Source organism: Myotis daubentonii, chromosome 17 (genome assembly GCF_963259705.1).
Source record: "Myotis daubentonii chromosome 17, mMyoDau2.1, whole genome shotgun sequence".
NCBI lineage: Eukaryota > Metazoa > Chordata > Mammalia > Chiroptera > Vespertilionidae > Myotis > Myotis daubentonii.
In genome coordinates, this window is record NC_081856.1 from 16150182 (window position 1) to 16177450 (window position 27269).

At 38.4% G+C, this 27269-nt stretch overlaps 1 protein-coding gene across 14 annotated transcripts in view; it reads left to right on the plus strand.

The window, feature by feature from the left end:
- The window catches only part of EYA1 (EYA transcriptional coactivator and phosphatase 1), a 302957-nt gene that overhangs the window by 193333 nt on the left and 82355 nt on the right, over positions 1 to 27269 (plus strand). For all 14 annotated transcript variants that reach the window (XM_059672901.1, XM_059672898.1, XM_059672900.1 and 11 more), the window contains 2 exons: positions 13264 to 13346; positions 13746 to 13932. In XM_059672901.1, the coding sequence (XP_059528884.1) occupies positions 13264 to 13346; positions 13746 to 13932 (270 nt within the window). The remainder of the gene's footprint in view (positions 1 to 13263; positions 13347 to 13745; positions 13933 to 27269) is intronic.

Below are 27269 nucleotides of genomic sequence, written 5' to 3' on the forward strand. Positions count from 1 at the left end.
CTTATTGTGACATATGCTAAAAACTCTGGCTCTTGCTGTGGCCATCAACCTTTCTAAAAGGGCTTAGTTTTCACCCTGGCTGTTGTGGCACAAGACATTGGAGCATTGTCCCATACACCGAAAAGTAGCAGTTTGATTCCTGGTAAGGGCACATACTCAGGTTGTGGGTTCGATCCTCGGTCTAGGCACTTGTGGGAGGCAACCAATTGATGTTTTCCTCTCACATCAGTGTTTCTCTCTCTCTCTCTTTCTCCCTTCTCCTTAAAATCAATTTTTTAAAAAGCAAAAGGACTACATTTTCTTTATTTTTATTACCACAGCTCTAGAAATAGAGTGTGTGATATGTGTTGACTAAAATGATCTACCAAAGTCCAAGAGACATGGATAGTCACTAGTGTTTCTTCAAAAGAGTGCTTCCAGTGACCAGTCCCTGGGTTCTGGTTTTGAAACTGGAGACCAAACCAAGTGTAAGCACCTATCTGCAGCCTCTTGATTACCAGTCCAAAATGAGCTTACAGAAAATTTCACATACGCATTTAGACATTTTTCCAGTTGGTTGCTAGTAAATCTATGTTGATGAAATTAAATCTTAATTTTTAAGAAATGGGACTTGGACTCTGTGTCTTTTCTTTTTCCATTTTATTCTGTGAGTAATATTTGACCATTGTAATTTCCTGAATGTCAGGCCAGGAAGGATTAGGGTGAAAACTCGTCCTGAACCCCTGAGAGTTTGAGAAATCTTACACTTGGGAGTCATTTTTTATCTTTCTGTCCTCAGGCATATGCAGCAGAAACAGTTCTAAGAGGACTACCCAGCCATAAGGTATAATCATAGTGTTAGAATAGAGAGAAGAATAGTAGTGACGGAGGAAAAAACCAAACTCAATATTTTTTTGAAAAGAACTAAGGACATTTGTAGCATTGAATAGAGGATTGCGTTTCTCCCCATGCGCTTCATTGCGTCTGGGCTTATTGGATATTGCATTAAAACCTTTTTGTGTTTTTGTGTGTCCCTTTGTTGAGTAGCATTTCTGGAGGGATTTTAGAACTCATTTTCTGTGACTGAGTTAATATTTCATATGGCCATTTCTATAATGACCCTTCACTTAATTTTAGATTATTGGACATAACATGATGTCCACATATCAAGCCAGGTAATATGCTATTAACTTGAAACTTAACTGCCCAGTGTGATGGTGTATAATTATATATTATAGATCCCTTATGGACAAATTTGGATAAATAATTAGATTCTGTTTAATATGTATTTCTTAATTATTAAACACATTATTAAATAATGATTTAATCATTATTAAATGATTTTGTGTGCTGTGTTATAGGAGTCTATTGAGGTAAGAGTGTCTTTTCAATACACCTTGTTTTAAATACAAACATTTTTATAACTCCTAAGATTATTTTTATAAAATTTTCCAAACTCTGTTATTTTTAATTAATAACAGTGATTTTTTACTGATATTGATCTCATCATGTACTAATACTAAAAGCTCATGAAGTAAAACCTGAGACTGGGAAATGGCATTCACCTTTGCTGCAAGATTGCTGGAAATTCCTCTTTCTGCTTTATCTCTTTTGTACATTTAGTGAAAGATCAGAAACTTAAGTTTAACTGAGAAAGACAAAATGTTTTTGTTTATAGACAACTATAGAGTTCACCCCAAGGAAGAGAAATCTTTATTAGTTTTTGACATCTTCCTGCCCCCAGGGCCAGCCTCCATGTTTCTGGAAGAAGTTGTCAAATGGTGTGTGGAGGTCCTCACACACCATTGACAAACTTTATGCATATGAGTTAGCGGAATGGATGAGTGTGGATGGACCAAAGATGCCTGGAGACGCCGGGGTCAGCTGTACTGATGTTGTAGAGTGTTTTCAACGCTGCTGGCCAATCAGAGGGCATTGACAGTGAGAATGAAGCAGAGGGGGGGCATGGTGATGGTGGTGTGTCTGTGCACGCGTGCATGTCTGTGTGTGTGTGTGTGTGTGTGTGTGTGTGCACTTGTACTAGGGCAGGAAAACCACTTAGGAGAAACTGCTTCAGCCTTTGATTTATTGATCAGTTTCACAGAATATCTGCCCAGATTGTCACAAGCAAGGCGTATTCTCCTTTCATGTAAAGAGGCATCTGAGTTGACATCAAGCTTTAGTTATAATATTTTAAAACTGCAAGTTCTGGACCTCTTGCTGGTATCACCACCACTTACCCCCATAGCACAGACTTACACTTCCCTCCACCACAGAGGTTCAGTCACGTGAAGAAAATGAAATTTTATTTAGCAGTCTGAGGTAAAGAAATGCAAAAGGTTTTCCCACACATACAACACACACAACACACACACACAATTAAAATTAAGTCACGTCACTTAACTGGTTAAGGGTTAAGCTTCCGCTTCGAAGCAAGCCCAGTTTCCCCTAATAACATAGTTCTGTTGATTCCAGACATTTGCAGGTAGAGACCGTCTCTATTCATATTTCATCTCCGCTATCTAGTAGCATGTCTGAAATTTGCAAATGTTGTTCAAAGTGGAGAGGCCTCTGACACAATGACAGAAATTAAGATTCATAGGAACTCTTGTTCTCTTCGTTTAGAGAAATGAATTTGGACGTTAGCATAATAAAAATCCCGATTAGTTCATTATTGTGGGTTATTCAAGTCATTCTTCCCTTGTGCCCATACTGGTAGGCAGAATGGAGCTGATTGGTGCCCTCCCAGAGTCGGTGGAGGTGAGAAAGCCTATCTGAGTGTTTTATTGCCCCAGAGTAGCATGATGGTGCAGGACATTCCTGTCGTTCTGCACCAAGAAGGGGTCAGGATTCGCCATGATGGATGGGAGGGACTGCACAGATGCACACGTCGGGGACCAGAGGCCTCTGGAAACTCCACTTTGTTTATTTTCCTAAGGCTTTATTGCTCTTGCTTAGAGAAGAAAAGAACACAAATTGTAACGCCCTCTTCATATACAGTGTTGTTCGTTCTGTTAAAGAGATCGGGGTTCAAAACCAGTGAGGAGAGACAGTAAATTAAGGGCAGAGACTTGCTAACAGGGCTTGGAAGAGCACATAACGCCCACAGCAGTCTGCGCCACACTTCTCTGGGGTCCGTTATGAAGAGGGAGCGAGCTAATAATCATAACCTAAAAAGGGACCCCACCCTCACTTCCTGTGGGCTGCCTCTCTATAGCTTTTCAAACAGATAGATGAAGTGTTTCCGTTTACCAGTCATTTAGAACCTCAAAAACTGCTTAGCAAAGTGCACTGTTAACGTTTTTCATTAACTAGAGAAATGGCATTTTTTAAAAGGGACAATACCAAACTCCAAAATAATAGGGTTTTAAGAAAATGTATATTACCCCTTTTTCATAATCTGCTATGACAGAGCATTTGAGATTTGCCCTTCCTGGTGTAAAATGCCGGCAGGCAAGCGTTATTATTGCAGCGAGCTCTGATGTCCACAATTGCTTTGCCACTCATACCTATATTTTGTGTCTCTTCTTGCATTCTAGGATTTTTTTTCTTAAGTTGACTTTTTAAAAGTCATATTCCCTTTCAGTTCTTTTAGCATCATCTGATATTTCAAATGACACGTGCTGAAAATTATATGGAAATCTTTTGAAATCCCGTTATACCAATAATTGATCAGAGATTCATACCAATAGTATTGCTTATATAAGTTTTTTATTTAAAATATGTAAACATAGATCAAGAAAGATCAACATAAAGGCTTTGCAGTCTTTCTTACCGAAGTTAAAAATTCTCCTTAGAATAGTGAAACTGTTACTGGGGTGAAAAAGAAAACTTGGTCATTTAAAATCCTTCTCATAAGGAAGGGGGAAATGTTGGCCTTCAATAGCCCATCTGGCCTTCTGAGGCTTTTCCCCAGGGAGCTGTGCGAACTTCTGCCTGTAGATCGCGCCCGCGCCCGATGATGGACACAGCCCATGGCGAGGAGGCCAGGGAGGGAGAGAAACGGGCTTCTGGGGAAATACACGAGGGCTAGATGGCCTCCTGCGTGCGCAGTGAGTGCTGGGAAGCGCTCTACGACCTGGGAAGCACCGACAGGCCCCAGCAGGTCCCAGCATTTTCCTGTTGGCTGGGACTCTGGTGTTTAATGGGAGTCCTTGTTCCCTGTGAAGTAGACCTTTGACCTACACATTACCTTCTTATTTTTTTAAGGTTTTTTGAAGTTACAGCGAGTCAACATTCTCTAGGTTAAGTCACACACAACACTTTGACGTAGCATTTTAAATCATGTTATAAATCAACATAGACTGGGTTCTTCTTCACGGTTAAAAAGTAGTAGGGATTTACTAGTGAGAGTTTTAAGGGGTTGGTTAACTTTTAAACTACAGTTACTTTGCACCGACAGAACTGGTGACCTGCACAGGGTCTTCCAACAAGACTGTTTCTTGTTTGTTATGGTTGACGAGACCACCACCCTCTCTCTGTAGGGACCGCTGACAGTGACATGAAAACAGAATCTTTGTGATACACTCTCCCGGGGTGACTTTATATCATTTATTTTAAAAATTATTTACTAGCCTAAAAGACAGCTGCCATGATAGTTTTACTATGAATTTATTTACGAAATTTCTCAGATACCCTCGCCTCCACCCTTTGTGTGTCTGTGATGTTCATATAACCAAAAATGACTGCCACTTTTCCTAATCTATAACTCACTTTCCATGTAACTGAATCTGAAAATCTAAGAGGTAGAGTTGATGTAGTAGAATGGAAAACATTGACCTGGAAGTGGAGATAATGCTCATTCCCTAACCAAGTGTCCTTGGACAAGGAAATCACCATTCTCTTTGCTTAAAAATGTGTTATAACTGTACTATGAAAACATAGGATATTATTGCATGCTGAATTTGAAATCTTTCACATGTAAGCAACACTGTTATCTTATGTTGACTGATATATCCATAATATGCTCATATCTGAACTAACAGAGTTAGTAGCCTGTACCTGTACCATAAGGTCAATGTTCTGTTAGGATGCCATGTAATATATGGATGTGAACTCCTTATACCATTTCTGGGGTCCAAGGTACTCATATCTGAGATCAGTGTGATTTTTATGAACTGTCTAAAATCCATGATGCTTGATCAGTTTAAATTTTTATTTGACTTAAAACTCTGCTGGATTTTATTTTTGGAGATTCAGAAATATTTTAAATCTTTCCAGCAAATACTTCTAAGTCCTGCATTTAATTTCTTTACATAATTTAAATCTAAAGTAGGGATTATAATCTAGTTTTTTTTAAGATAAGCCTTTATACACCTTCTACTTAAAAAAAAAAAAAACCCAAACAGTAAAGTATGTGTCCTCTAGATAAAATCTGAGAAATAAGCTCAATTATTGTTTTATTGTTTTTCCTTTCCCTGTTCTTCTTTTTACTGAACAAATAAGGAAGTTGAGAGAATTTTTCTCTATGTCTATTGGTCTTTAAGTCACCCTTCCAAATTGCCTATTCTCTCTCTCTCTCTCTCTCTCTCTCTCTCTCTCTCTCTCTCTCTCTCTCTCTCTCTCACACACACACACACACACACACACACACAGTTATGAAAAGACTTCTTCCTATTCCTACCTCCAATTCTTTATGAAAGTCAATTCTCACTGGACTCTTCTGTCACTTAACACACTGGATTGAAACTTTCAAACACCAGCAAAAGAAGATATAATTATGAAGTGGACAGAGACCTGATAACATCATTTGAATTCCTAGATCCAGCCTTGCTACATGCAGCTTCAGACTTTCCAAATTTTATAAGCCAGTAAATTCCTTTTTTAAACTTAAAAAAGAAGAAGAAATTTTCAAACACTAGTTCTGTCTCTCACTTGAGCCTAGATGAAACCCTTCGAAGGCCTGAGGCAGATACGGTTTACCCTTCCCTGTGTGAGGCAGTGAGATCAGTATACACAGAAATTTAGGAACTCTTGATCAGGATGAAAACAAGACGAATGAGCACTTGTTTAGTATTGTTCCAATAAAGAGATAAATTACATGGTGTAAGTTATAACTGAACTGAAGAATAGTTGGAGAAAGCTTATTGGAAAGATGGGACTTGAACTAGGCTTTGAAGGAAGGGAAATGGGGACTAAGAGAGAGAAGCTTTAAGTTAGAGAAGCAAGAATAAGATGAGTTTCCAGGACAGCAGTCCCCATCCTGAACTAATCGAGTGGACTGTGGATGGGGAGCCTTGGGATATAGCATGGTCAGCATATTCCTCTCCCTGTACCAGCATCCCAAGTCTCCACCCCAAACTCCAACTCCAGACCCAGTGATATAAACATACATTGCATTTACAATAGCTCTTCCCGCCACCCCCCATCTCCTCCAATCCTTAAAAGGAGAATGATAATCATAATATTTCCTGTGTCCCAATGTGCTCACATTGCTGTATTCACCATATATATCCATTAAAGAATGCCATTTCTTACCTTGAACTGTTAATTCTTTCCTTAAACAAATGATCAGGAGACTTATCTTTTTCTGTGCACAGTTGTGTGTTTCTTTCCAATCTAACCGGGGGTTGTCATTTCATTCATGAGCAGCTCCATGTCAACACGTGTGGTGCCTATGTAGGTAATGCATACAGATATTTCTTTGTGTTGTCTTCATGAGTGTGTGTGTGAGTGCATGTGTGTGTGTGTTTACCTTTTCTCCAAGGGGTGGACTCATGACACCTGCTTCCTTCGGTTGGTCTCCAACACCCTCTCTAGTAGTGATTGTGGCTGTAAAGACTGCCAGTAGGTGCTGTCGACTGAATTAACTTGAAAAGTATTTTTCGTAATATGATATAGTTCATCTGCCCTCAGAATGTAAATGTTCTTTGTTTTAAAAGAGGGCAATGAAATGAAAAATAAGTCTATCTCTTAGAGAAGTTCTAGCGAGAAAGATTTTTCCAGTGTTTTGTTCTGGAAATTAGTATCCCCCTTCCCTGCCAGAAAAGAAACATGGCTGTGACTTTTCACAATAGCAAGCTATTTAAACGGATAAGATGGATGCGATTTTTTCCTTTTAACTAATGGGTAAGAAGGTACTCCCACAGCCACCCTGCTTGGAGCATAACTTAATTCAGACTCTACCAAGAATAATACTGCGTATTATTGTAGCTTTACTCGAACCCATCTCTCCCAGACACCTTAATTGAGAAATAATGGATTCTAAGTAGGGATTTTTTCTACTTTGGGGAAGGTTTTTGATATAATGTTTCATAAAATGTAAAGCACTTTATCATAAAATATTTCTGCTCTCTCTTTTTTTTTTTTTTTTTTTTTTTTTTTACCTAGAGGTGACTTTTCATATAAAGTCATTTGTCTCTAGGAAGGAAAATATTTTTTTTAACTTAACCTAACCTTCTGTTTCCTTATGTACAAAATTAGAATGTGAATACTTCTTATAGTATCGAGTTGTGGAGATAAAGCATGTAAGAGAAGAACACACTCCTAACATATAGTAAGCATTCAATGGATGTTAATAGGTTTTTAGTTTTACTATATTTTGTAGCCTGTGTATGTTTGTATGGGATGTCTATAAGTACCCAGTTGCTTATATAACCTCTAGGGCAGTGATGGTGAACCTATGACACACGTGTCAGAGGTGACACACAAACTCATTTTTTTGGTTGATTTTTTTTTTGTTAAATGGCATTTAAATATATAAAATAAATATCAAAAATATCAGTCTTTGTTTTACTATGGTTTCAAATATCAAAAAATTTATATATATGACACGGCACCGAGTTAAGTTAGGGTTTTTCAAAATGCTGGCACGCCGAGCTCAAAAGGTTCGCCATCACTGCTCTAGGGTTTCCTTTTAAACTATTTTTTTTTTGTTAATCCTCACCCAAGGATATTTTTTTCCATTGTTTTTTAGAGAGTGGAAGGGAGGAAGGGAAGGGGAGAGAAGGAGAGAGAGAGAGAAACATTGATGTGAGAGACAAATCGATTGGTTGCCTCCCTCAAGCTCCCCAACCAGGGCCCAGGATCAAACCTAAAACCCAGGTGCATGCCCTTGACCAGGAATTGAATCTGCCACCCTTTGATGCTCGGGCCAATACTCTAACTGCTGAGCAACATCAGCCAGGGCTCTTTTTAGACTATTTGATAGTGAGAGGACTAATTAGATATAATTAGGATTAGATAATTTGTATTAATTGGTTAATCCATTGTTAATTAGTACAAATTAGCTTAAATACTGATTAGTAACTTATATATGTAAATATATATATATATAAGAAATACATATCACAGAGATAGAAATAATTGGTTGATTGATTGATTGACTTCATAATCCAGGCTTAGGAGGCAAGGGGAGAAGACGGGTATGCAGGGGAGGTGTTTTTGAGGAAAGGGGTTTCCTGTCCATGCTGAATTGTGAAATGCTGAGGCCCATAAGAAATTAGCAGGATACCGTGGGAAGGAGTGGCCTTAAGAGAACCGCGTGTTGCTTCACTAGTGTTGGAACGTGTATGTGGGTGGGCTGGGGTTGGGGTTCCTGGGAAGAGACCAAAGAAGCCCAAGAGGTAAACTGGAGCCAGACCAGGGCTCGATAGGGAGGCCTGGTAAGGAGTTGGAATTTTATCCTGAGAGCACTAGGGAACCCCTGACTGTTACTTTGTTAAGCAGGGGAGTGAGAAGATGAGATACGCGCATTAGAGAAAGTATGGCACTGCCTTTGTGGAGAATGAACTGGAGGGGCCAGAGGAGGGCAGGAAGCCAGGAAAGGAGGCTGTCACAGCTCTCCCCGCCCCCCCCCCCCCCCCCCCCCCCGCCAGCTGCTGGTGGCCGGGACCAACCGTTCGCTGCTCTCTGTGCCTGCATCCTACACGAAGGCAGGCAGGCAGCCTGCAGATTGGATTCTGCTGGTGAAAAATCTGTGTTGCCTGAGGCTGGTTCCCTCGTATGTACACCTCTCCCTGAGGTTGGATCCTTTGGAAGTTGCTTTGCCTCCTGGGCTGCTGAGTGCCATTAAATGCCTGCTCAGCATACTAAACGGAATGGAATCCAGCCCCCAGTCGGCCAGTAAATGAGTATAACTTATGTTGGATCCCAGCTAATGTGCAGGCTTGGAAGGAGCATGAAGTCTGGGCAGTCACTTGGGTGCCATTTGGAGTACTGAGCTGTGATTTACTTGGTCATATCTCGGTGGCCTACATGTGCCAATATAGCTTCCATGGTCTTTTCCACCGTGTTCCAGGGAATAACTTACGGAATGAAAACATCCATTTTTAAAATATATTTTCTATATCTTGTTCATTTTCTTGGTGGATAGGGATTTTTGAGGTCAGTATTTATTGTTAGAAAATGTATAGTACAAATGAAAGTAGCAAGTCATAACCTAAAAATGTGGAGTTTAAATGCAAGTACAAGTCATAACTCAAAGTAATTTTTCCCATCAACTGTATAAAATAGTTAAAGTTTATTAAGAAGGCATTGATAGTCCCACTTCTATCCAAAAAAAATGTTTTCAAGGAATTTTAAAAAGCTCATTATAAGTTTGCTTTATAGATAATATATTAATTGCTCACTGATATGTAAAAACATGATGAGTCATACGCTCATGAGGTTCGATGCTTATAAAAACAAAACGAAACTGATGTTATCCCCGGAAGCCCTGTGAGGTCCACGACTATGACTTAGTCATCTTTTTATCCCCATGTAATTGTCACCATGAGCCCAGTGTTTAATACAATTAAGAAGTATGAGATCGCCGCACGAAAATGAACATTCATAGGGGATCTTGTCTCCCGAGGCCCTCATGTTCATGGTGGCATTCCTTTTAGCAGTGAGAGAGCTCTCTGCTTATCTTCGATAGATGGGTGTGCTGGGAATTTTGAACAGTATTCATGAAAGATACAAATGAAAAAAAATCCTCCAATATGAGTCTGTGTGATAACTAAATTTAAAACAATCTTAGGAAGTATTTCCCCTTCTTAATTAAAATAACAAATCTTTGGACTGAGTTTTCAAAGTTCAGAGGTGCTTGATAAGTAGGAAAAGAATTTTAGATATGCAAAGAGATTAAGTCATGTTTATCTAGTTTAGGAAAGTAAAAAGAGAGAAAAGATACATAAATACAGTGGAGAATGTTAGAAATGTCTGCTGGAATAAATAACAACAGTTCCTAGCATTTGTTGAGACTGTAGATTATTGACTTTGCTTTCCAAAACATTACCTCATTTGATCTGTTTAAGAAACCCTATGAAGTAGAGTTTTTGCCAGTAGGGAGATTATATCTTAGAGGGATTAGGTGATTTGTCCAAAATCCAAACAGCTCCTAAGTGATCAACTGGAAACTGTCTTCTGGCTCTTAAGCCAGCACTTAAATGTTCAGTAGCAAGTAAATAATTGGCATATTGTGGTTACTACATCATATCTGGGGCATCTGTGAATAGCTCATTCACATTGAGCTTTCTCATTGAACTGCCAACACATTTATTGCCTGTACATAAAATTTTTATTTTTTAAAAATGGTTTTTCTCTGAGTAGAACACTTAAAAAATATACGTTGGCTTTATGAATATTATGCAACCAATGATTGTACCTCTCCATAGATAACATTTCTGAGATTCCTGTGGTTTTTAAAAATGTCTTGTGCTTTTAGACACAGACGACAATGTGATGTTTTACCTGAGGGAAGGGAGTTAAGGGGGTAGTAAAAGGTAAAGGGGCTCAAATATATGGCGACAAAAGATGATGTAAGTTTGGGTGGTGGACACACAATGCAATATACAGATCATGTATCATAGAATTATACACTGAAATCTATATAATCATATTAACTAAGGCCACCCCCAATAAAGTTAATTAAAAAATTAAAGAGGTTTTATTCTTTTAAAAATATTTCCAATGAGATCACCAAAAATATTTTTGTTGTTTTAGTGTTTACTTTAGCAAAATAGTATGAAAAGTTTTCCCCACGTCATTGAATGTCATTATAATACCATTCAAATAGCTTCATAGTGTTCTGTTTTCTGGTTAACACCTATGACAAACTTGGGGATGCTTTCTATGTTCCTTTATTAGGAACAACACTGAAGAACGTCTTCACTATCTTTTTGCATAAATCCATATTTATTTCTTAGGGTAAATAATCTGGCTATAAAATTCCTGGGTTAAATGGTATACAAAATTTCTTTTTTTAAATATTTTTATTGATTTCAGAGAGGAAAAGAGAGGGAGAGAGAGATAGAAACATTAATGATGAGAGAGAATCATTGATTGGCTGCCTCCTGCATGCCCCACACTGGGAATTGAGCCCGCAACCTGGGCATGTGCCCTAACCAGGAATCGAACCATGACCTCCTGGTTCATAGGTCAATGCTCAACCACTGAGCCACTCCAGCTGGGGCCAAAATTTCTTTTTCTTAAATATATGTTTTTATTGATTTTAGAGAGGAAGGGAGAAGCGGAGAAAGGGAAAGAGGGAGGGAAGGATTAAATCTATATAATCATATTAACTAAGGCCACCCCCAATAAAGTTAATTTAAAAATTAAAGAAGTTTTATTCTTTTAAAAATATTTCCAATGAGATCACCAAAAATATTTTTGTTGTTTTAGTGTTTACTTTAGCAAAATAGTATGAAAAGGGAAACATTGATCAGTTACCTCCTATATGCTTCCAGATCGGGGGCTGAATCCACAACCTGGGCCTGTGCCCTGATCAGGAATTGACCAGAGATCTTTCGGTGCACAAGATGATGCTCAACCAACTGAGCCACACTGACCAAGGGCCAACATTTCTTAATCATTGACCAAATAGCTCAACAGAATGGGTTTACCTGTTTAAATTCCCATTTTGCAGTGTATAAATGCCCTCTTTTATGAAATTGCTTATCCCTGATCTTGTCATTTCCAAAATCTTTGTCAATATGATCTTGAAATTAGTATATTGTTGCTTTGCTGTATATTTTTGGAGGATAGGAAGTAAAGTGAGGGATAGAACTAAGATTGGCTCTTAGGTTTATATCCTGCATGTCGCTTACCATTTATTGTTGAACATGTGTAGACATTCAATACATAGAATGTTACCTAGCACATCCTATGTAATAAAAGCTGAATATGCTAAGTGTCCGGTCATCCAGTTGGCCGTTCAACCAATCAAAGCATAATATGCTAATGATATGCTAATGCTACTCAACCACTCACTATTACGTGCACTGATCACCAGGGGGCAGACAGTCGAGCAGTAGGCTAGCTTGCTGCTGGGGTCCAGCCAATCAGGACTGAGCGAGATGGGCCAGACACTCCCTGGAGCCCTCCTCTGGTCCCTCCCCTGCTGGCCAACCTCCCACATCCCTCCCTGGCTCCGATTGTGCACCGTTGGGGTCCCTCGGCCTGGTCTGCGCCCTCTTGCAATCCAGGACCCTTTGGGGGATGTCAGAAAGCTGGTTTCGGCCCGATGGCGGAACAACCAGTCACTATGATGTGCACTGACCCCCAGGGGGCAGACGCTCAACACAGGAGCTGCCCCCTGAGGGTCAGTGCACTCCCACAGGGGGAGCACCACTCAGCCAGAAGCCAGGCTCACAGCTGGCGAGCACAGTGGTGGTGGCAGGAGCCTCTCCTGCCTCCATGGCAGTGTGACATCCCCCTAGGGCTCCCAGACTGCGAGAGGGTGTAGGCCGGGCTGAGGGGCCCTTCAAGTACACAAATTTCGTGCACTGGGCCTCTAGTGTAATAATAAAGCATTGGTCATGTTCCTCTCTGACCTCTGTTTTATCAAATACTTCAAATGCTACCTTTCATTCTTCTGTGAGATGAAATAGTCAGCTTTTTCATTGGGCCATTAGGATAAGTATAAGCACCTTAAGTTATTGGAAATAACAACATACTTTTTGGGCTTGCAGGAACTCTAAGGTCACCTAATCTTGTTCCATCATTTTACTAAGCATACTTAATGTAAAATGGGGAAAATCCTGTTGTGTTTTGCTAATTGAAATGGAAAGCTCAGTGTCTAGTAGTTTTGCACAAATGTATAATTTCATCAATAGTTTACATGGCTTATTTATTCATCACAAATTTAAACCTCCTTACATTTTAGTTCTTTGTAATCTGGTAAAACTAAAATTGTCAACCATTTTAAGAAAATGCAGTTTTAGCCATGGCAATGGATTCTGGTTCTGAAGAGAAACCAAATGCATTTGCAGTGAACTCCAATCCTGCTTTGTCTAAGTGATAATTTGCTGTCGGCATGTGATTCTACGAAGCTTAGTCAGCCTATTTCTTTTCATTTTGTTTCAGGTAGCAGTTTTACAACATCATCAGGATTATATACAGGAAATAATTCACTCACAAATTCCTCTGGATTTAACAGTTCACAGCAGGTAATTTTAAAAGCTAATTTAACTTCTGAAATTTTAAAAATGCACAGATGACTTCTTTATATGAAAAAAGAAGATCTGTTTATAGGACACTATAAGTGAGAGCTTTTCTAAGCCTTTTAATAGTTTTTTTCTTCTTTTAATATCTCTTTAATAGTCTGACATGGTGCGTTGTTTGGTTTTGGGGTTGGTTTAATTTTACTTAGTAATGCATCATGGCACATAGAAGAAATGTGAAGAGTGTTCTGGTCTTACATAAAACTCATTTGTAAGTCTGAGCACTTCAGTCAACGGTGCTTTGTGTGTTCCTAAGTAAACTCAGAAATACAGATTTATTTGCAATATAAGAAATAAGCAGCCATACGTTCTGACAGATGATTCTTGTGTGGTTTGATTTGCTAGGACTATCCGTCTTACCCCAGCTTCGGCCAGGGCCAGTACGCACAGTATTATAACAGCTCACCGTATCCAGCGCATTACATGACGAGCAGCAACACCAGCCCCACCACACCTTCGACAAATGCCACCTACCAGCTTCAAGAACCACCATCTGGCATCACCAGCCAGGCAGTTACAGATCCCGCAGCAGGTAATTATGCTCATTTTGTTGGCTCTGCAGGCTGTATTTCTTGTGGTTTAAATGCATTTTTCTACTGTCATATATTCATGCAGTGGTTGCAGGGTTTTGGCAAATTTGGGCAAGCCTACAGACAAATCAAGCAGCATGAGCATGGCATTGGCTTTATACTAAAATATTTAAACAAATAAAAATAAACCATGTGAACTTCAAAAGCACATGAAAAGATTTCATTTAATTATAAATATGCGATTTTCAAGACTTATATAGCTTTTTACATGCATGATTATAAATAGTTATAATTCTTAACTATAATTATAAGTAATTTGCTGACATTAAAAATGAAAACAAGTGCCGTCACCTTGAATTTAATGTTGAAAAACATTAAATATTTAATGATGATAAAGAAATCAAATAGCATGAGAGGGCTGGTGATGGGAAGGTGATTCCCTGGCTGATCCTTTCCCACTCATGCAGGCTGTGAAATGGGTAGCAGTGTGTCTAAGGCATTTTCCATGCCTCTGCGCAGCCTTGACGGGCCCCTTCCTCCCGTGGAAGTTTTCCTGCTATGGTTTTGATACTTCTTCATGCTCGCGTTAACACTGTTTTAACATAACCTCTCCTTTCATGATTATGAGTGAGCTCTTCCCTGCCAAGAGTCTGAGGGGGTTCTTCCTTTGCCTTTTATTCATGGAGCCGACGCCCACTGTGTTGCTACCAGTCAGGTGAAATGGTCTTATATGGAAAGACTCACTTTTATGATATTTTGATCAGAGGTTAATTCCGGGTGGTTATCCTATTCATAAAAAAAAAGTTTTAGGTAACAGATGCTAACTTAAATTTTGACTATTGGTTTATTCTGTAGATGTTAGCAGGCAACCCCTCCCCCCCGCCAAAAAAAATAGCTTTACATTTTGTGTTCTACCTTTTCTCTTAAATGCATGCCAACGCGGTTTATTCCAGAGTAAGCAGTTAAATCATTCCTAAACTGTGTTCCAGCTCACTGCAAATATTCATTTCTGATGCACATCCCAACTCTAAACATTTTTATCTTTGATCACATTTCGTTTACCTTTATTTTTTAAAAAATCTAGTTGGATATTCTTCACCCACGTCACATGTGTAAATATAGTTTTCATAGAGCCTCGTATACATGTCTCTTCTGTCTTTTAATTAGATTCCACATCTATATAATCTCACTCAGGATAAACTTTGTTATAAAAGGTATTGAATTTAATGTAGCTATTATTGTAGAATTTTCTACCCTACTTTCATAAACTTCATGAGGGAAGATAAGGGCTTGTTCCAAATTTAGGGAACTCTTGTGGTTTCACATGAACCCCCTGGGTCATGTAAGAACTTGAGGACTAAAAGTCGTCTTGAAATCTTGTAATGCAGATAGCTGTGTGAATGAGTAATAGAAAAAGTCTTTAGGATCTGTGAGATAACAGGATGAGAAAAGGAGAAGGCAGAAGAATTATACTCAATTCATGGCATTTTGGTTTGTGAAAAGTACAGTATACTAGTAAAACAATCTGGTGGAGACTTAATTATGCGTTTTAAATTAAGGTTGATTAGAGCTTTATAGGAAAAACAATTTAGTCATATCATGAGTTTGTCTCTGAAATTAGACACTGTTTTAAGTGAATCTTATTTATGAAAGGAATGTCATGAAAAGGGTGGGCATGACTCAGCACAAAACCATGCCACTAGGGAAACAATGCAGAATTATCACTTTCTAAAGGTATAATATGATTTTAAGATTGAATAATCTATTTTAACTTTTATGTTAATAAACTCTTCGTGTTTTAGGTATTTATTTCAATTTCAGTATCTTTATGGCTATAGAATAGGAATTAATTGAACTGGGGAGAAATAATATTTTTCAGATTTTTTTTATTTACCACTTCCCACTGAAATGAATGTGTATGATTTAGCCTTTCTTGTGTTGCATAGTTAGAAGTGGAAAGTTCAGTGAGTTTCCACATTGAAAAAGAAATGTGGATTACTTTAAAAAATTCAAGGAATATTTAGTCTGGGGTTTTTTACATTTGCGGTAAGCCTCAGTTTTTTGGCACTAACCTTCCTTTCTTACTAATCATATATAGAGTTGCAGACTTGTCCTTCTTGATTAAAAGGAAGTTTTGTTGTTAAAGTACAGTAATTTATTAAAGAATTAGAAGGAGATATTTATTACACATAACCTAATGTCTTTGTTTTAAGATAGAGATAAAAATAGTTGAAATAATGTTTATTTTTGTTGAAATAATTTCGTGTTTTTTCTTTTATTTTTACCCGTTTAGTGGCTTTAAAGTCAGTATTTTCTAATGCTGGAAAGTTAGACTCTAGCCATTAGCTGATCTTATGTATAACCAGAATGCTGTCTTTCAGTTTCATGGAATTGTGCACTACAGATAAATACATGCTTATGGTATCTGTTATTGTATTGTTCACAGAATCATTATGTCAGAATGAACATATAAAGATAACCTTCAGGGCAAACATGTAAGGACTCATTTGTTTATTTTACTGTGCATTTTTAAAGCTATATGAAGAATAAGTATCTTTTAAGTACATGACATTATGCAGTGTTACTTATAAATGTGAACCTACTCATGAATCTTAAGCTCAAAAATTATTGTACTGTGTTTATAACTAAATCTGAAAGCTATCTTCTCCTTTGGAAAGGCAAGTCTAATACATTAAAATTACATAACGCATATGAAAGTTTAATCTCAAATATTTAATTCATTTTAAAAAATAAAAACAATGCATTTGCATTCATTTTTGTTTATTTTTTATTGATATGTAATTGACATATAACATTAGCTTTCTGTATACGGCATGATGATTTGATATTTGCATAGACTGTGAAATGATCACAATCTAGTTAACATCCAGGATTACACATAGTTACAAATATTTTTTTTCTTGTAATGAGAACTTTTAAGACCTAGTTTCTTAGCAACTTTCAAAACTTTTGCATTCACTTAAAAATGTGTTTGATAGCTATGTTTGGACTATCTTAATAAAATAAAATTTACATCATCTGAAAATATGTAAGAACCTGTCTACCTTGAGAAATACAGTGAGGTTTATCATTCAGCAACATTTTACTTTATTTATTTTTTAAATATATATTTTATTGATATCAGAGAGGACAGGAAAGGGAAGAGATAGAAACATCAATGATGATAGAGAATCAGGAGAGAGAGAAGATAGAAATATCAATGATGAGAGAGAATTATTGATTGGCTACCTCCTACAGGTTTGGGACTGGGCCTGCAACCCAGGCATGTGCCCTTGACTGGAATCAAACCCAAGACCCTTCAGTCTTCAGGCTGACACTCTAGCCACTGAGCCAAAACAGCCAGGGCTCATTCAGCAACATTTTCATTTATTTATTAGGTTCAAGAAAGTCATGCTTACTTTCCAACTAGAAATGCCTGCCTCCACCTCCCAACTGAAGGATATTTTGGTTGTTTCCAATTTGGACAATCTATATATATATAAAGGCAGTGTCCATGACGACCAGGATGACCAAACGACCGGTCACCATGAGGTAGCATTGACCACCTCTGGGTCCCTCCCTGCCCCTCCTCCCGCAGCCCATGAGCGGGTGGGGTGGGACTGGGGACTGGTGAGCGGGCCGAACGGCTGACCTCTTGGTCCCTGCCCCTGGCCTGCAGGCTCCGATGGATCAGTGATGGTGAATGGGGGAATTGGGGTGGGTGGCGGGAGGACCGGGCTGGCTGTCAGGCTGTGGGATTACCAGCTCATCCCCAGCTGCTCAGGGGCTCAGGCCTGCGGGAAAGCAGGCGCCAGTGACTTCACCTCCATGCGTGTGCACCGGGCTGGCCACTGATGGAACACGTTGTCTGCTCGGGGCCGCTCACACCAGGGCGGGTAGGTCACAGGCGAGCCCCCAGTTTCCGTCAGCACCTCAAGCCCCAGCGGCAGCGGTGGTGGCAGCGTGAGCGGCCTAAGCGGGCAGTGCGTTCCATCAGCAGCCAGCCCAGCGCACACGCACATGGGCACATGGAGGTGAAGTCGCCAGCGCCCGCTTTCTCACAAGCCTGAGCCCCCAAGCAGCCGGGGATGAGCTGGTGATCCCAACAGCCTGACAGCCTGGTGGCAGAGGCAGAGGCGGCGTTCAGCCTGGGGACTGGCGAACGGGCAGAAGATGGAGGCTAGGCCTAGGGACCCGACCCACACGATTTTGTGCGCTGGGCCTCTAGTTATATATAAAGCTACTAAAAATATTGGTGTGCAGGTTTTTGTATGGACATAAGTTCGGGTAAATACCTAGGAGTGTGATTGGTGGATTGTATGGTAATAGTACGTTCTGTTTTATAAGAAACTGCCAAATTGTCTTCTAAAGCGGCTGCACCATTTTGCGTTCCCACCTGCGGAAGAAGGAGAGCTCCTCTTGTTCCACATCCTTGCCAGCATTTGATGGTGTCACTGTGTCACATTTTGGCCATGCTCATGGGTGTGGAATAGCATCGAGTTGTTTGAATTTGCATTTCCCTAATGAAATATGATGATGAGTATCTTTTCATATGCTTATTTGCCATCTATCTTCTTTGGTGAGGTGTCTTTTCAGACCTTTTGCCCACTTTTTAATCAGGTTATTTGTTTTCTTATTGTTGAGTTTTAAGAGTTCTTAGTATATTTTGGATACAGGTCCTTTATCAGATATGCATTTTGCAACTACTTTCTCCCACTCTGTGGCTTTTCTTACCATTCTCTTAACAGTATCTTTTGTGGAGCAGAAGGCTTTAATTTGAAGTGTAACATGAATAGTTTCTTTCATGAAACATGCTTTTGGTTTGTATCTAAAACACGTATTGCCGTGCCGTAGGTTTCCTCCTACATTATGATCTAGAAATGTCATGGTTTTTGCATTTTACATGTAGGTCTCTGATCCATTTTGAGTTAATTTTTGTGAAAAGTGTAAGGTGAGTGTCCAGATTCACTTTTGGCATGTAGATACCCAGTTGTCATAGCCTCACTTGTTGAAAAGCCTATTTTTGCTCCATTAAAGTGCCTTTACTCCTTTTTCAAAGATCAGTGGACGATACTTGTGTGGGTCTATTTCTCAGCTCTCTGTTCTGTTGCCTTGATCTATATCTATTCTTTCGCCAGTACTACACTGTCTTGATTACTGCATCTTCACAGTAAGTCTTTAAGTTGAGTAGTGCCAGTCCTTCTTCAATATTGTGTTGGCTACTGTGGGTCTTTTGCATCAGCTTATCAATCTCCACCAAGAAACTGGGATTTTTATTGAAATGGCATTGAATCTGTACAGCAAGTTGGGAAGAACTGACAATATTGAATATTGACAATACTGAATCTTCCTGCCCATGTAGATTGAACATTTCTCCATTAACTTAGATTTTTATTTTTCTCATCAGTGTCATAGTTTTCCTTATATGGATTTTGTATTTATTTTTTGGATATATATTTCTCTTATATACTAATGTAAATGTGTTTTTAATTTCAAATTCCAACTGATTCATTGCAGGTATATGGGAAAGTTGTAATTGACTTTTGTGTATTATCCTTATACTCTGCAACCTTTCTGTGATAACTTATTGGTTCCAGGAGGTTTGTTGTTGTTGTTGATTCTTTGGTATTTTTTACATAGACAATCATGCCCTCTGTGAACAAAGACAGTTTTATGCCTTTTTCCAAGTCCGAATACCTTTTCTTTCCTTTCTTGTCTAATTGCATTAGCTGGGGCTTTCTATACAACGTCACATGGAAGTGGCATCCTTACCTTATTCCTGATCTTAGGGAGGAAATGTCGAATTTTTCACCATTAGGTATGATGTTAGCTGGAGGTTCTTTGTAGATTTTTTAAAAAATATAATTTATCTATCTATCTATCTATCTATCTATTTATTTATTTATTTATTTTAAACATATTTTATTGATTTTTTTTTTTTTACAGAGAGGAAGGGAGAGGGATAGAGAGTTAGAAACATTGATGAGAGAGAAACATCGATCAGCTGCCTCCTGCACACTCCCCACTGGGGATGTGCCCGCAACCAAAGTACATGCCCTTGACCAGAATCGAACCTGAGACCCTTCAGTCTGCAGGCCGACGCTCTATCTACTGAGCCAAACCGGTTAGGGTTGGGGTTTTTTTTTTGTGTTTTTTGTTTTTGTTTTTGTTTTTTAATCAACTTAAGGAAGTTCCCTCTAGTCCTAGTTTGCTGAGAGTTCATATCAAGAATGCCTTTTCTACATCAGGTGATATGATCATATGATTTTTCTTCTTTAGCCTATTGACGTGATGAATTACATTAACTGATGTTCAAATGTTGAGCCAGCTTTTCATACTTGGAATAAATCCCACCTGATCATGGTGTATAGTTCTTCTTATACATTGTTGGGTTTCATTCTGCTAATACTATATTAAGGATATTTGCATCTGTGTTCATGAGAGATATTGGTCTGTAATTATCATTTCTTGTAATGTATTTTTCTGGTTTTGCTATTGGGGTAATGCTGACCACATAAACTAAATTAAGAAATGTTTCCTCTGCTTCTGTTTTTTGGAACAGATGGTAGAAAATTTGTATTATTTGTTCACTAAATATTTAGTAGAAATCCCCAGTGAACCCCGTTAGGCCTAGTCCTTTATGTTTTGGAAAGTTAAGTATTGATTTAATAGATTAGGCCTACTGGTATCCAGATTATATGTTTCTCCTTGTGTGAGTCCTAGTAGATTGTCTTTCCAGGAATGGTCCTTATCATCTATGTTATAAAATGAGAATTGCTCCATAATATTCCTTTATTAGTCTTTCAGTGTCTATGGGATTGCTACTGATTGATGGCCCTTTCCATTTCAATATTAATATTCATGTCTTCCTTTTGTATTGGTTAGCCTAGCTACAGGTTTATAAATTTTATTGATCTTGTAAAAGAGCCAACTTTTTGTTTCATTGATTTTTCTCTATTGTTTTTCTTATCTCAATTTTATTGAATTTTCTGCTTTTTATTATTTCTTCTGGTTACTTTTTATTTAATTTGCTTTTCTTTTTCTAGTTTTCTAAGGCTTGAAACTTAGTGTATTAATTTTATTTTTTTTTCTAATATGTGCATTTAATGCTTTAAAATCCTAAGCACTGGATTTGTTGCATCCCACAGAATTTGATAGGTAATTTTTTTTCATTTTCATTTATTTTGAAATATTTTCATTATCATTGAAACATTCCCTTTTAAAGAGGTATAAATTTATAAACATTTATTGGAAAAATCTTAGAAATTTGATGATGTACAGTATATATAATTTATGACAATAGCCCAGTTATTAATATTTTCCCAATTAAATGACCTTGTATTGTTAGAGAATGTGATTAGTTCCTGAGAATTTCATGTTACATTCAAATCCCACTATCTAAAATAGAAAATTTTGGTCAGAATCAACTCTTTTTTCTTTTCTTATTTAAATCTAAGACTGTAAAGCAATATCCAAATTAAATGCATAATTATTTTAATTTTTAAATGATGGCCATCATTTTAAAATTTTTTCAAATTTTCAAAACAAAAATTTATTTTAAATTTCTTTTTTAAAAGTAATTAAATTTGTTGGGATGACATTGGTTAATAAAATTATATAGGTTTTATGTGTACAATTCTATAATATATCATCTGTATATTGCATTCTGTGTGTTTATAATTCTTCTTTACAAAATCTATGATTGTTTTCTATGTTTAAAGACATATAAACATTTAAAAAAGAAAAATACCATTATAGGATATTTTACTTTTGTGCTAATATCTAAACATAACTTATCATCTCTTAGCCACTGATGTTTAAAGAGTATGTTATTTCCTTGTACTCAACCCTAAAATCTTAAGGCAGGTTATTACAAACATAACTAAATAAACCTCTTTTCAAAAGAGTGATAAAAAATAATTTTACCACGTGAAAGTAATTGTCATGAAAGAATTTTTTTCTAAAAAGAGTGCCTAAGCCATTTAAAAATATATATTGTATCCTATGACTCATATATGTATAATCAAAATATGAACACTCACTTGTAATTCAGTTACTGTACTACATTTAAATAATTTGGCTTGAGAACATATTTCTTAACAAATCTCTTGGAACATTGCATAATAATTAGGACAGTATCATCATCATCATCGTCGTCATCCTTAGAAAAAATACAATGATTGTGTTTAGAGGCTATGTTACATTCCGTGCAATCTTATTACATACCCATGAGGTAGGTACTATCTGTTCCCATTTTACAGATGAGGGAAACTTGACACATAGCTATTAAATGCTCAGTAAATGTTAGGCAGCATTAAGTTAATCAAGAATTTTGAGGCCAAATTCTTACAAAATATAAAATTGAATTTTTAAATAATACAAAGCATGGGGAGGGAAGGGAGAGAGAGAGAGAGAGAGAGAGAGAGAGAGAGAGAGAGAGAGAGAGAGAGAGAGAGAGAGAGGAAGGGGAAGAGAAAGAGAAAGAGAAAGAGTAAATGATAAAACATTTCAGGTTATGGTGAAATAAAAAGCAGTTTTATTTATTAGTAATGAGTTTTAGTGGAGATACCATAGAAAGGTTAATTTTTCATCCAATTAGTTCATTTGAATTCCTTACAAAAACTTGCTGTTGAAATGTACCTTTTCATGCTCTGACTGCATGCAGACGATTTACTGGTTAAGGTGATGTACGGGAATCTTGCCAATATTGAATTTCAATGACAGAGGAAAAGTCAGTATAAGAGGGAATTCAATATGCATGGGAAACCATTTGTTCCCTCTGCTTCTTTGATCCTTGCCAAGGCCCCCGAAAGTAGAGCAGAGCGCCTGAAAACAGGGGAACATTCTTGTGCAAAGTTGGAGAATGCTGAGCTCTCACAGGAATTCAGTGCGACAGGCTGAAAAACTAAACAGCCCGCGACTTCCCTATAAATGCAAGGAATTTGGGCCACATCTACACTACCTAGCACGCCTGTGTCTTCCCTGTAGAAACGATCCTGAGGTTTGCAATAGCAGGCACCTGGAGGCCTGCGCTGTGCAGCGTGAGCTGTTTTGACCATCTCTAGGCCCTACTTGCTCATTTTCACAGATGCCTCTTGGACTTGGGAGAAGTTTGCGATCTGTCCAGCTCGAAAATAAACTATTTCAGTGAAACCATTTGCACTCACATGTTGGAAACATTTGTCAGCAAAACAAAGATTTGTATCTGAAATAGCCGGGCTATTAAGACGTGAGAAAACAAAACAGATGTTTGTTTGGGGTTGTTGAGTTGGTTTGTCTTGGTGGCGCTTGTTTTCTTTCTTTTCTTCTCTCCCCAGAGGATTAATGAGATTATAAAGTTCTTGGAAATAAAGTCCACTCTTTGTTTTATATTGTCAGAAAGCAATAAAAACGAGTTTCCTTACCTTTGAAATCTGGACTATATTTCCAAGAAGTAAAACAATCAGTGTTTTAGCATTTACCCATTTTGTGCCTCATGACAGGGTTGAGTAATTTTTTTTTTTCAGTTCGTTAGCCAGAAGTCAGGATGCCTTATAGCATCAAATTAATATACTTGGATTCTAGTATGTAATTCTTTCTTATACTTATATATAACATATGACTTGTATATGTCATAAATGATCAAAATAAAAAGGCGTATATTTTGAGCTAATGAAATCAATTTACTAACTCTCCTAAACATTTATTATTTTGATTTTTTTTTAAATAGCTAATTGATGTATTGTTTCTGCAAAGTATTAAGTGTCTTATGCAGCCAACACAATGAGTGTAATATGTTCCCGTGTTTAATTTGGAGGACCTCAGCATTGACTGATTTGGTTTTTTAATTCAAGATGGTTGGGAAGAGAACCTAATTATCTGTGTTTGGCTTTCCTCCATCTAATTGGGATTGGATGGTTTAGTGGATGAGTTTTGGATTAACTTTTAAATCAAGGTAGGATTGATGAACTAAGGTCTACCAATTTTATCCCCTGCTTGAGAGCCACAAAAAATTTAAGTTTACTGAATATTTTTTTAAATTTACTGGATGTTAACACATGAGTCTGGGACAAAAGTACATGAGGGTTTACAGAGAAGAATGAAATTCTCTTCCTCTTTGGTACCTCGTTTCTTTCAGCAGAGTTTCTTGTGAATTCTTCCAAGGATGTACTTTGCTTACATAAACATATGCATAGCACCTTCCCTGGCTATTTTTTTTCACATTTAAGTATATAAACTTTTTATTACTTGTTTCCTTAAAGTAGAATACTATATGTACTATTCTATACCCTAGTTTTTTGACTTAACAATATATAGAGAAAAATTCAATAAGTATTTTTGTTTGGATATAATATACAAGTATAATAGTGGCTAATTTTTTTGAGTGCTTCCTACGCTCCAGACATTATCCTAAGCATCACTCATTGGTGAACTTAGCTCAGTCCCACACAGGTCCGCAAGATAGGCAGGGTCGTCACTGTCCCCATTTCACAGATGGGGAAGCTGAGGAGAGGTCCATGACAGCCCTGGGACTTCACCTCCAGAGGCTTGGCTGCAAACCTGAGCTCTTGGTCAGGAAAGCACGCCATTCTTGATACCACTGTGTCTGACGTTTCAAACAGCAGACATATGAAAGTGTAAATAAATGAGCTGTGAAATGTAGTAGCTACCTGGTATTCATTCTCTTTAGTCATTCATAGCAGCCAGCAAAGGCATATATTAGGAGGGATTCAGTTAAATATGTGTTAAGTGAATGATCTCTATTTGCTGCTGAAATACGTAGGTCCGAAATTCTAGAGGAGTGGTGTGTAGGATAGTGAAGGTTATCTTGTACTGTAAATATTCCCTGAATTGTATCTTCCATTTTCTTGAGTCTGCTCTACTCTCACTCCCTCGTCATCCTATTTAATAATTACCTGTCATGGACCTGCTTTGGATGCAGTTTTTCACAGCATTTCTTTAGCGTTTCCCTCCTCTTCCCCACCAAGGAATTCATTCTCTACTTTGCTAACATTTCTTCTTTATTTCTCCACTCCCAGCTCGTGGTGGATGCGTTGATACTTGATGACTCAGTGTAGGGATAATGGTGTTCTTGTCTCAAAGAAAAGGGCAGCCATCCACATGAGAGTGAAAGTTGGCCTCTTAACCCTGTATGATCACCTTCTAATGCTTTTGAAAATATTTATATGACCCCTTCAGAAACTTCACCAATTTTATAAGATTCAAGTTGTATTTTTTTTCAGTAGTACTATTTAAGACAAAGTTCACTGTTTTTCACTTTTAGGTAACTGCTAATGTTTGAGTGCAATGTTCTAATACTTTACATTTTATACAGGGTGGGGCAAAAGTAGGTTTACAGTTGCTCTTATGGAAAATAATACAATTAATACAAAATACAAGAATAAAGTCTGTTTCATATCTTCACAACTGTAAACCTACTTTTGTCCCACCCCGTATGGGCAGTATTTGCTGGATTATCAACTAACTTAATAATCATGAATTGGTTTGGAAACCATGTCTACCATTACTTCTGTGAGAACATAGTTTCTGACTTTCAAACAACTGGTTTGAAAAGATTTGGCACATAGCTGATTTTAAATTGACAGCTCTCACGTCCACTTGAGTAACTTTACTCTGAGCACCTGGGCAATGGGGAAACTTTGAAGTTTAAGGTAGAAGTGACCATTGAATTCTTTTGCCCAAGACCTGCCCTTGAGCGATTATGAGTAAGGAATCCAGAAGGACTACATTTTCCCAAAGCAGCACAGCCTATAAGTGTCATCAGGGGCATCTCTGGATGGCACTCTGGAGTGGCAGCCTTGGGAGACAGCATGACCTGCTATGCCCTGGGCAGCACCACTGTCTCCTGAAGATGGATGTCCCCTGATGAGTTGCAAAGAAGGATCCATTAGGGACACAAGTTGTTGGGTTTAGGTTATCAGGGTTCCTTTTCCTTATGTCTTTTCTGATGCTTTGATACAGTAGGATTCTGGGAATTCACCCACCCCTGCAGGGGATGTCTATGAATGTTGCTTGGGCACCATGCTTCCTTGGAGTCATGCTTCCTTAGAGTACCCGTGAGAGAAACTGGAGTAGTGGCAGGGGACTTGGAGCTGGGCCAACCTGCGTCCTATGATTTACTCTGGGCAAGTCACTTAGCACGTTGGTATATCTGTTTTCTGTAAACTGTGGACAACACCATTCTTACACATAGAATGAATGTGAGAAGTTATGTCTAGTTGACACGTACCAGGCCTTCACATATTCATCTTTTTCGTTTATGCATTCAATACATATCTATCTATATAAAACCCTAATATGCAAATTGAGTGAACGGCAGAACAACCGGTCGCTATAATGCGCACTGACTACCAGGGGGCAGACACTCAACGCAGGAGCTGCCCCCAGCCTGCAGGCCCCGACCAGAGGTGGCGGTGGGGGCCAGACCCCATCAGCGGGTGATACCAGGCCAGCCAAGGTGTGTGCCAGCAGCCCCCCACCCCACCCCAATCGCCCTGCCAGTCGCCCTGCAGAGGAAGGCAACTGGTGGCAGTGGCAGTGGGCAGGGCTGGCGAACAGGCAGCGCCAGGACAAGGTGGGTGTGAGCGGGAGCCCCAGTCACCCCACCAGTCACCCCACAGACGGGCCCTGATCTCTGGCCAGGCCTAGGGACCCTACCCCTTCATGGATTTTGTGCACCAGGCCTCTAGTTTATAAATAATTGCTATATGCCAGGCACTGTGCTTGGTGCTAGGGACATAGCGGTGACAGGAAAGGCAGATCCCTGGCCTCAGGAAGCCAATGTATTCTCCCTCTTGAGTTATATAGTGCATTGTGCATCGTGGTTGTTTCAGAGACTACAGCCCCCAATGTGAGGTCGCCAGAATGGATTCACATAGGATGACCGTGGGGTATTTACACGAAAGGTCAAAATGTGTAAGAAGGATGATAGAGGTTCCTATGAGGTTGCCCATGGCGTACTGGAGAGTGAATAATGGCTGTACTCCAGGGATGATAAAGCTCTATTAATTTAGTTACTAGACCTTGACTGAGGAATGAATTTACCTAGGCGACCTCTGTTAGTGATTGTGTGGCAGGGAAGTAATGGATACGGAATACAGAAAGTCAAAGCAGTTCTCTAAAATTAATTCAATTAATATTTATTAATCTCTGACTTCTTGTTAACTCTGTAAGACTAGTCACACGTTTTCTTGCCTTTGGTTTATTATGGCTGATGATTTAGAGCTAACAAGCTTCCCTTATGTTAAGTCTTTTATCCTTTGATAAGGTAATACTCACTGTGAACCTAATATAATTTAATTAAATAATTTATTCAAGGGCTTGCAAAGCCCCCTCTCCC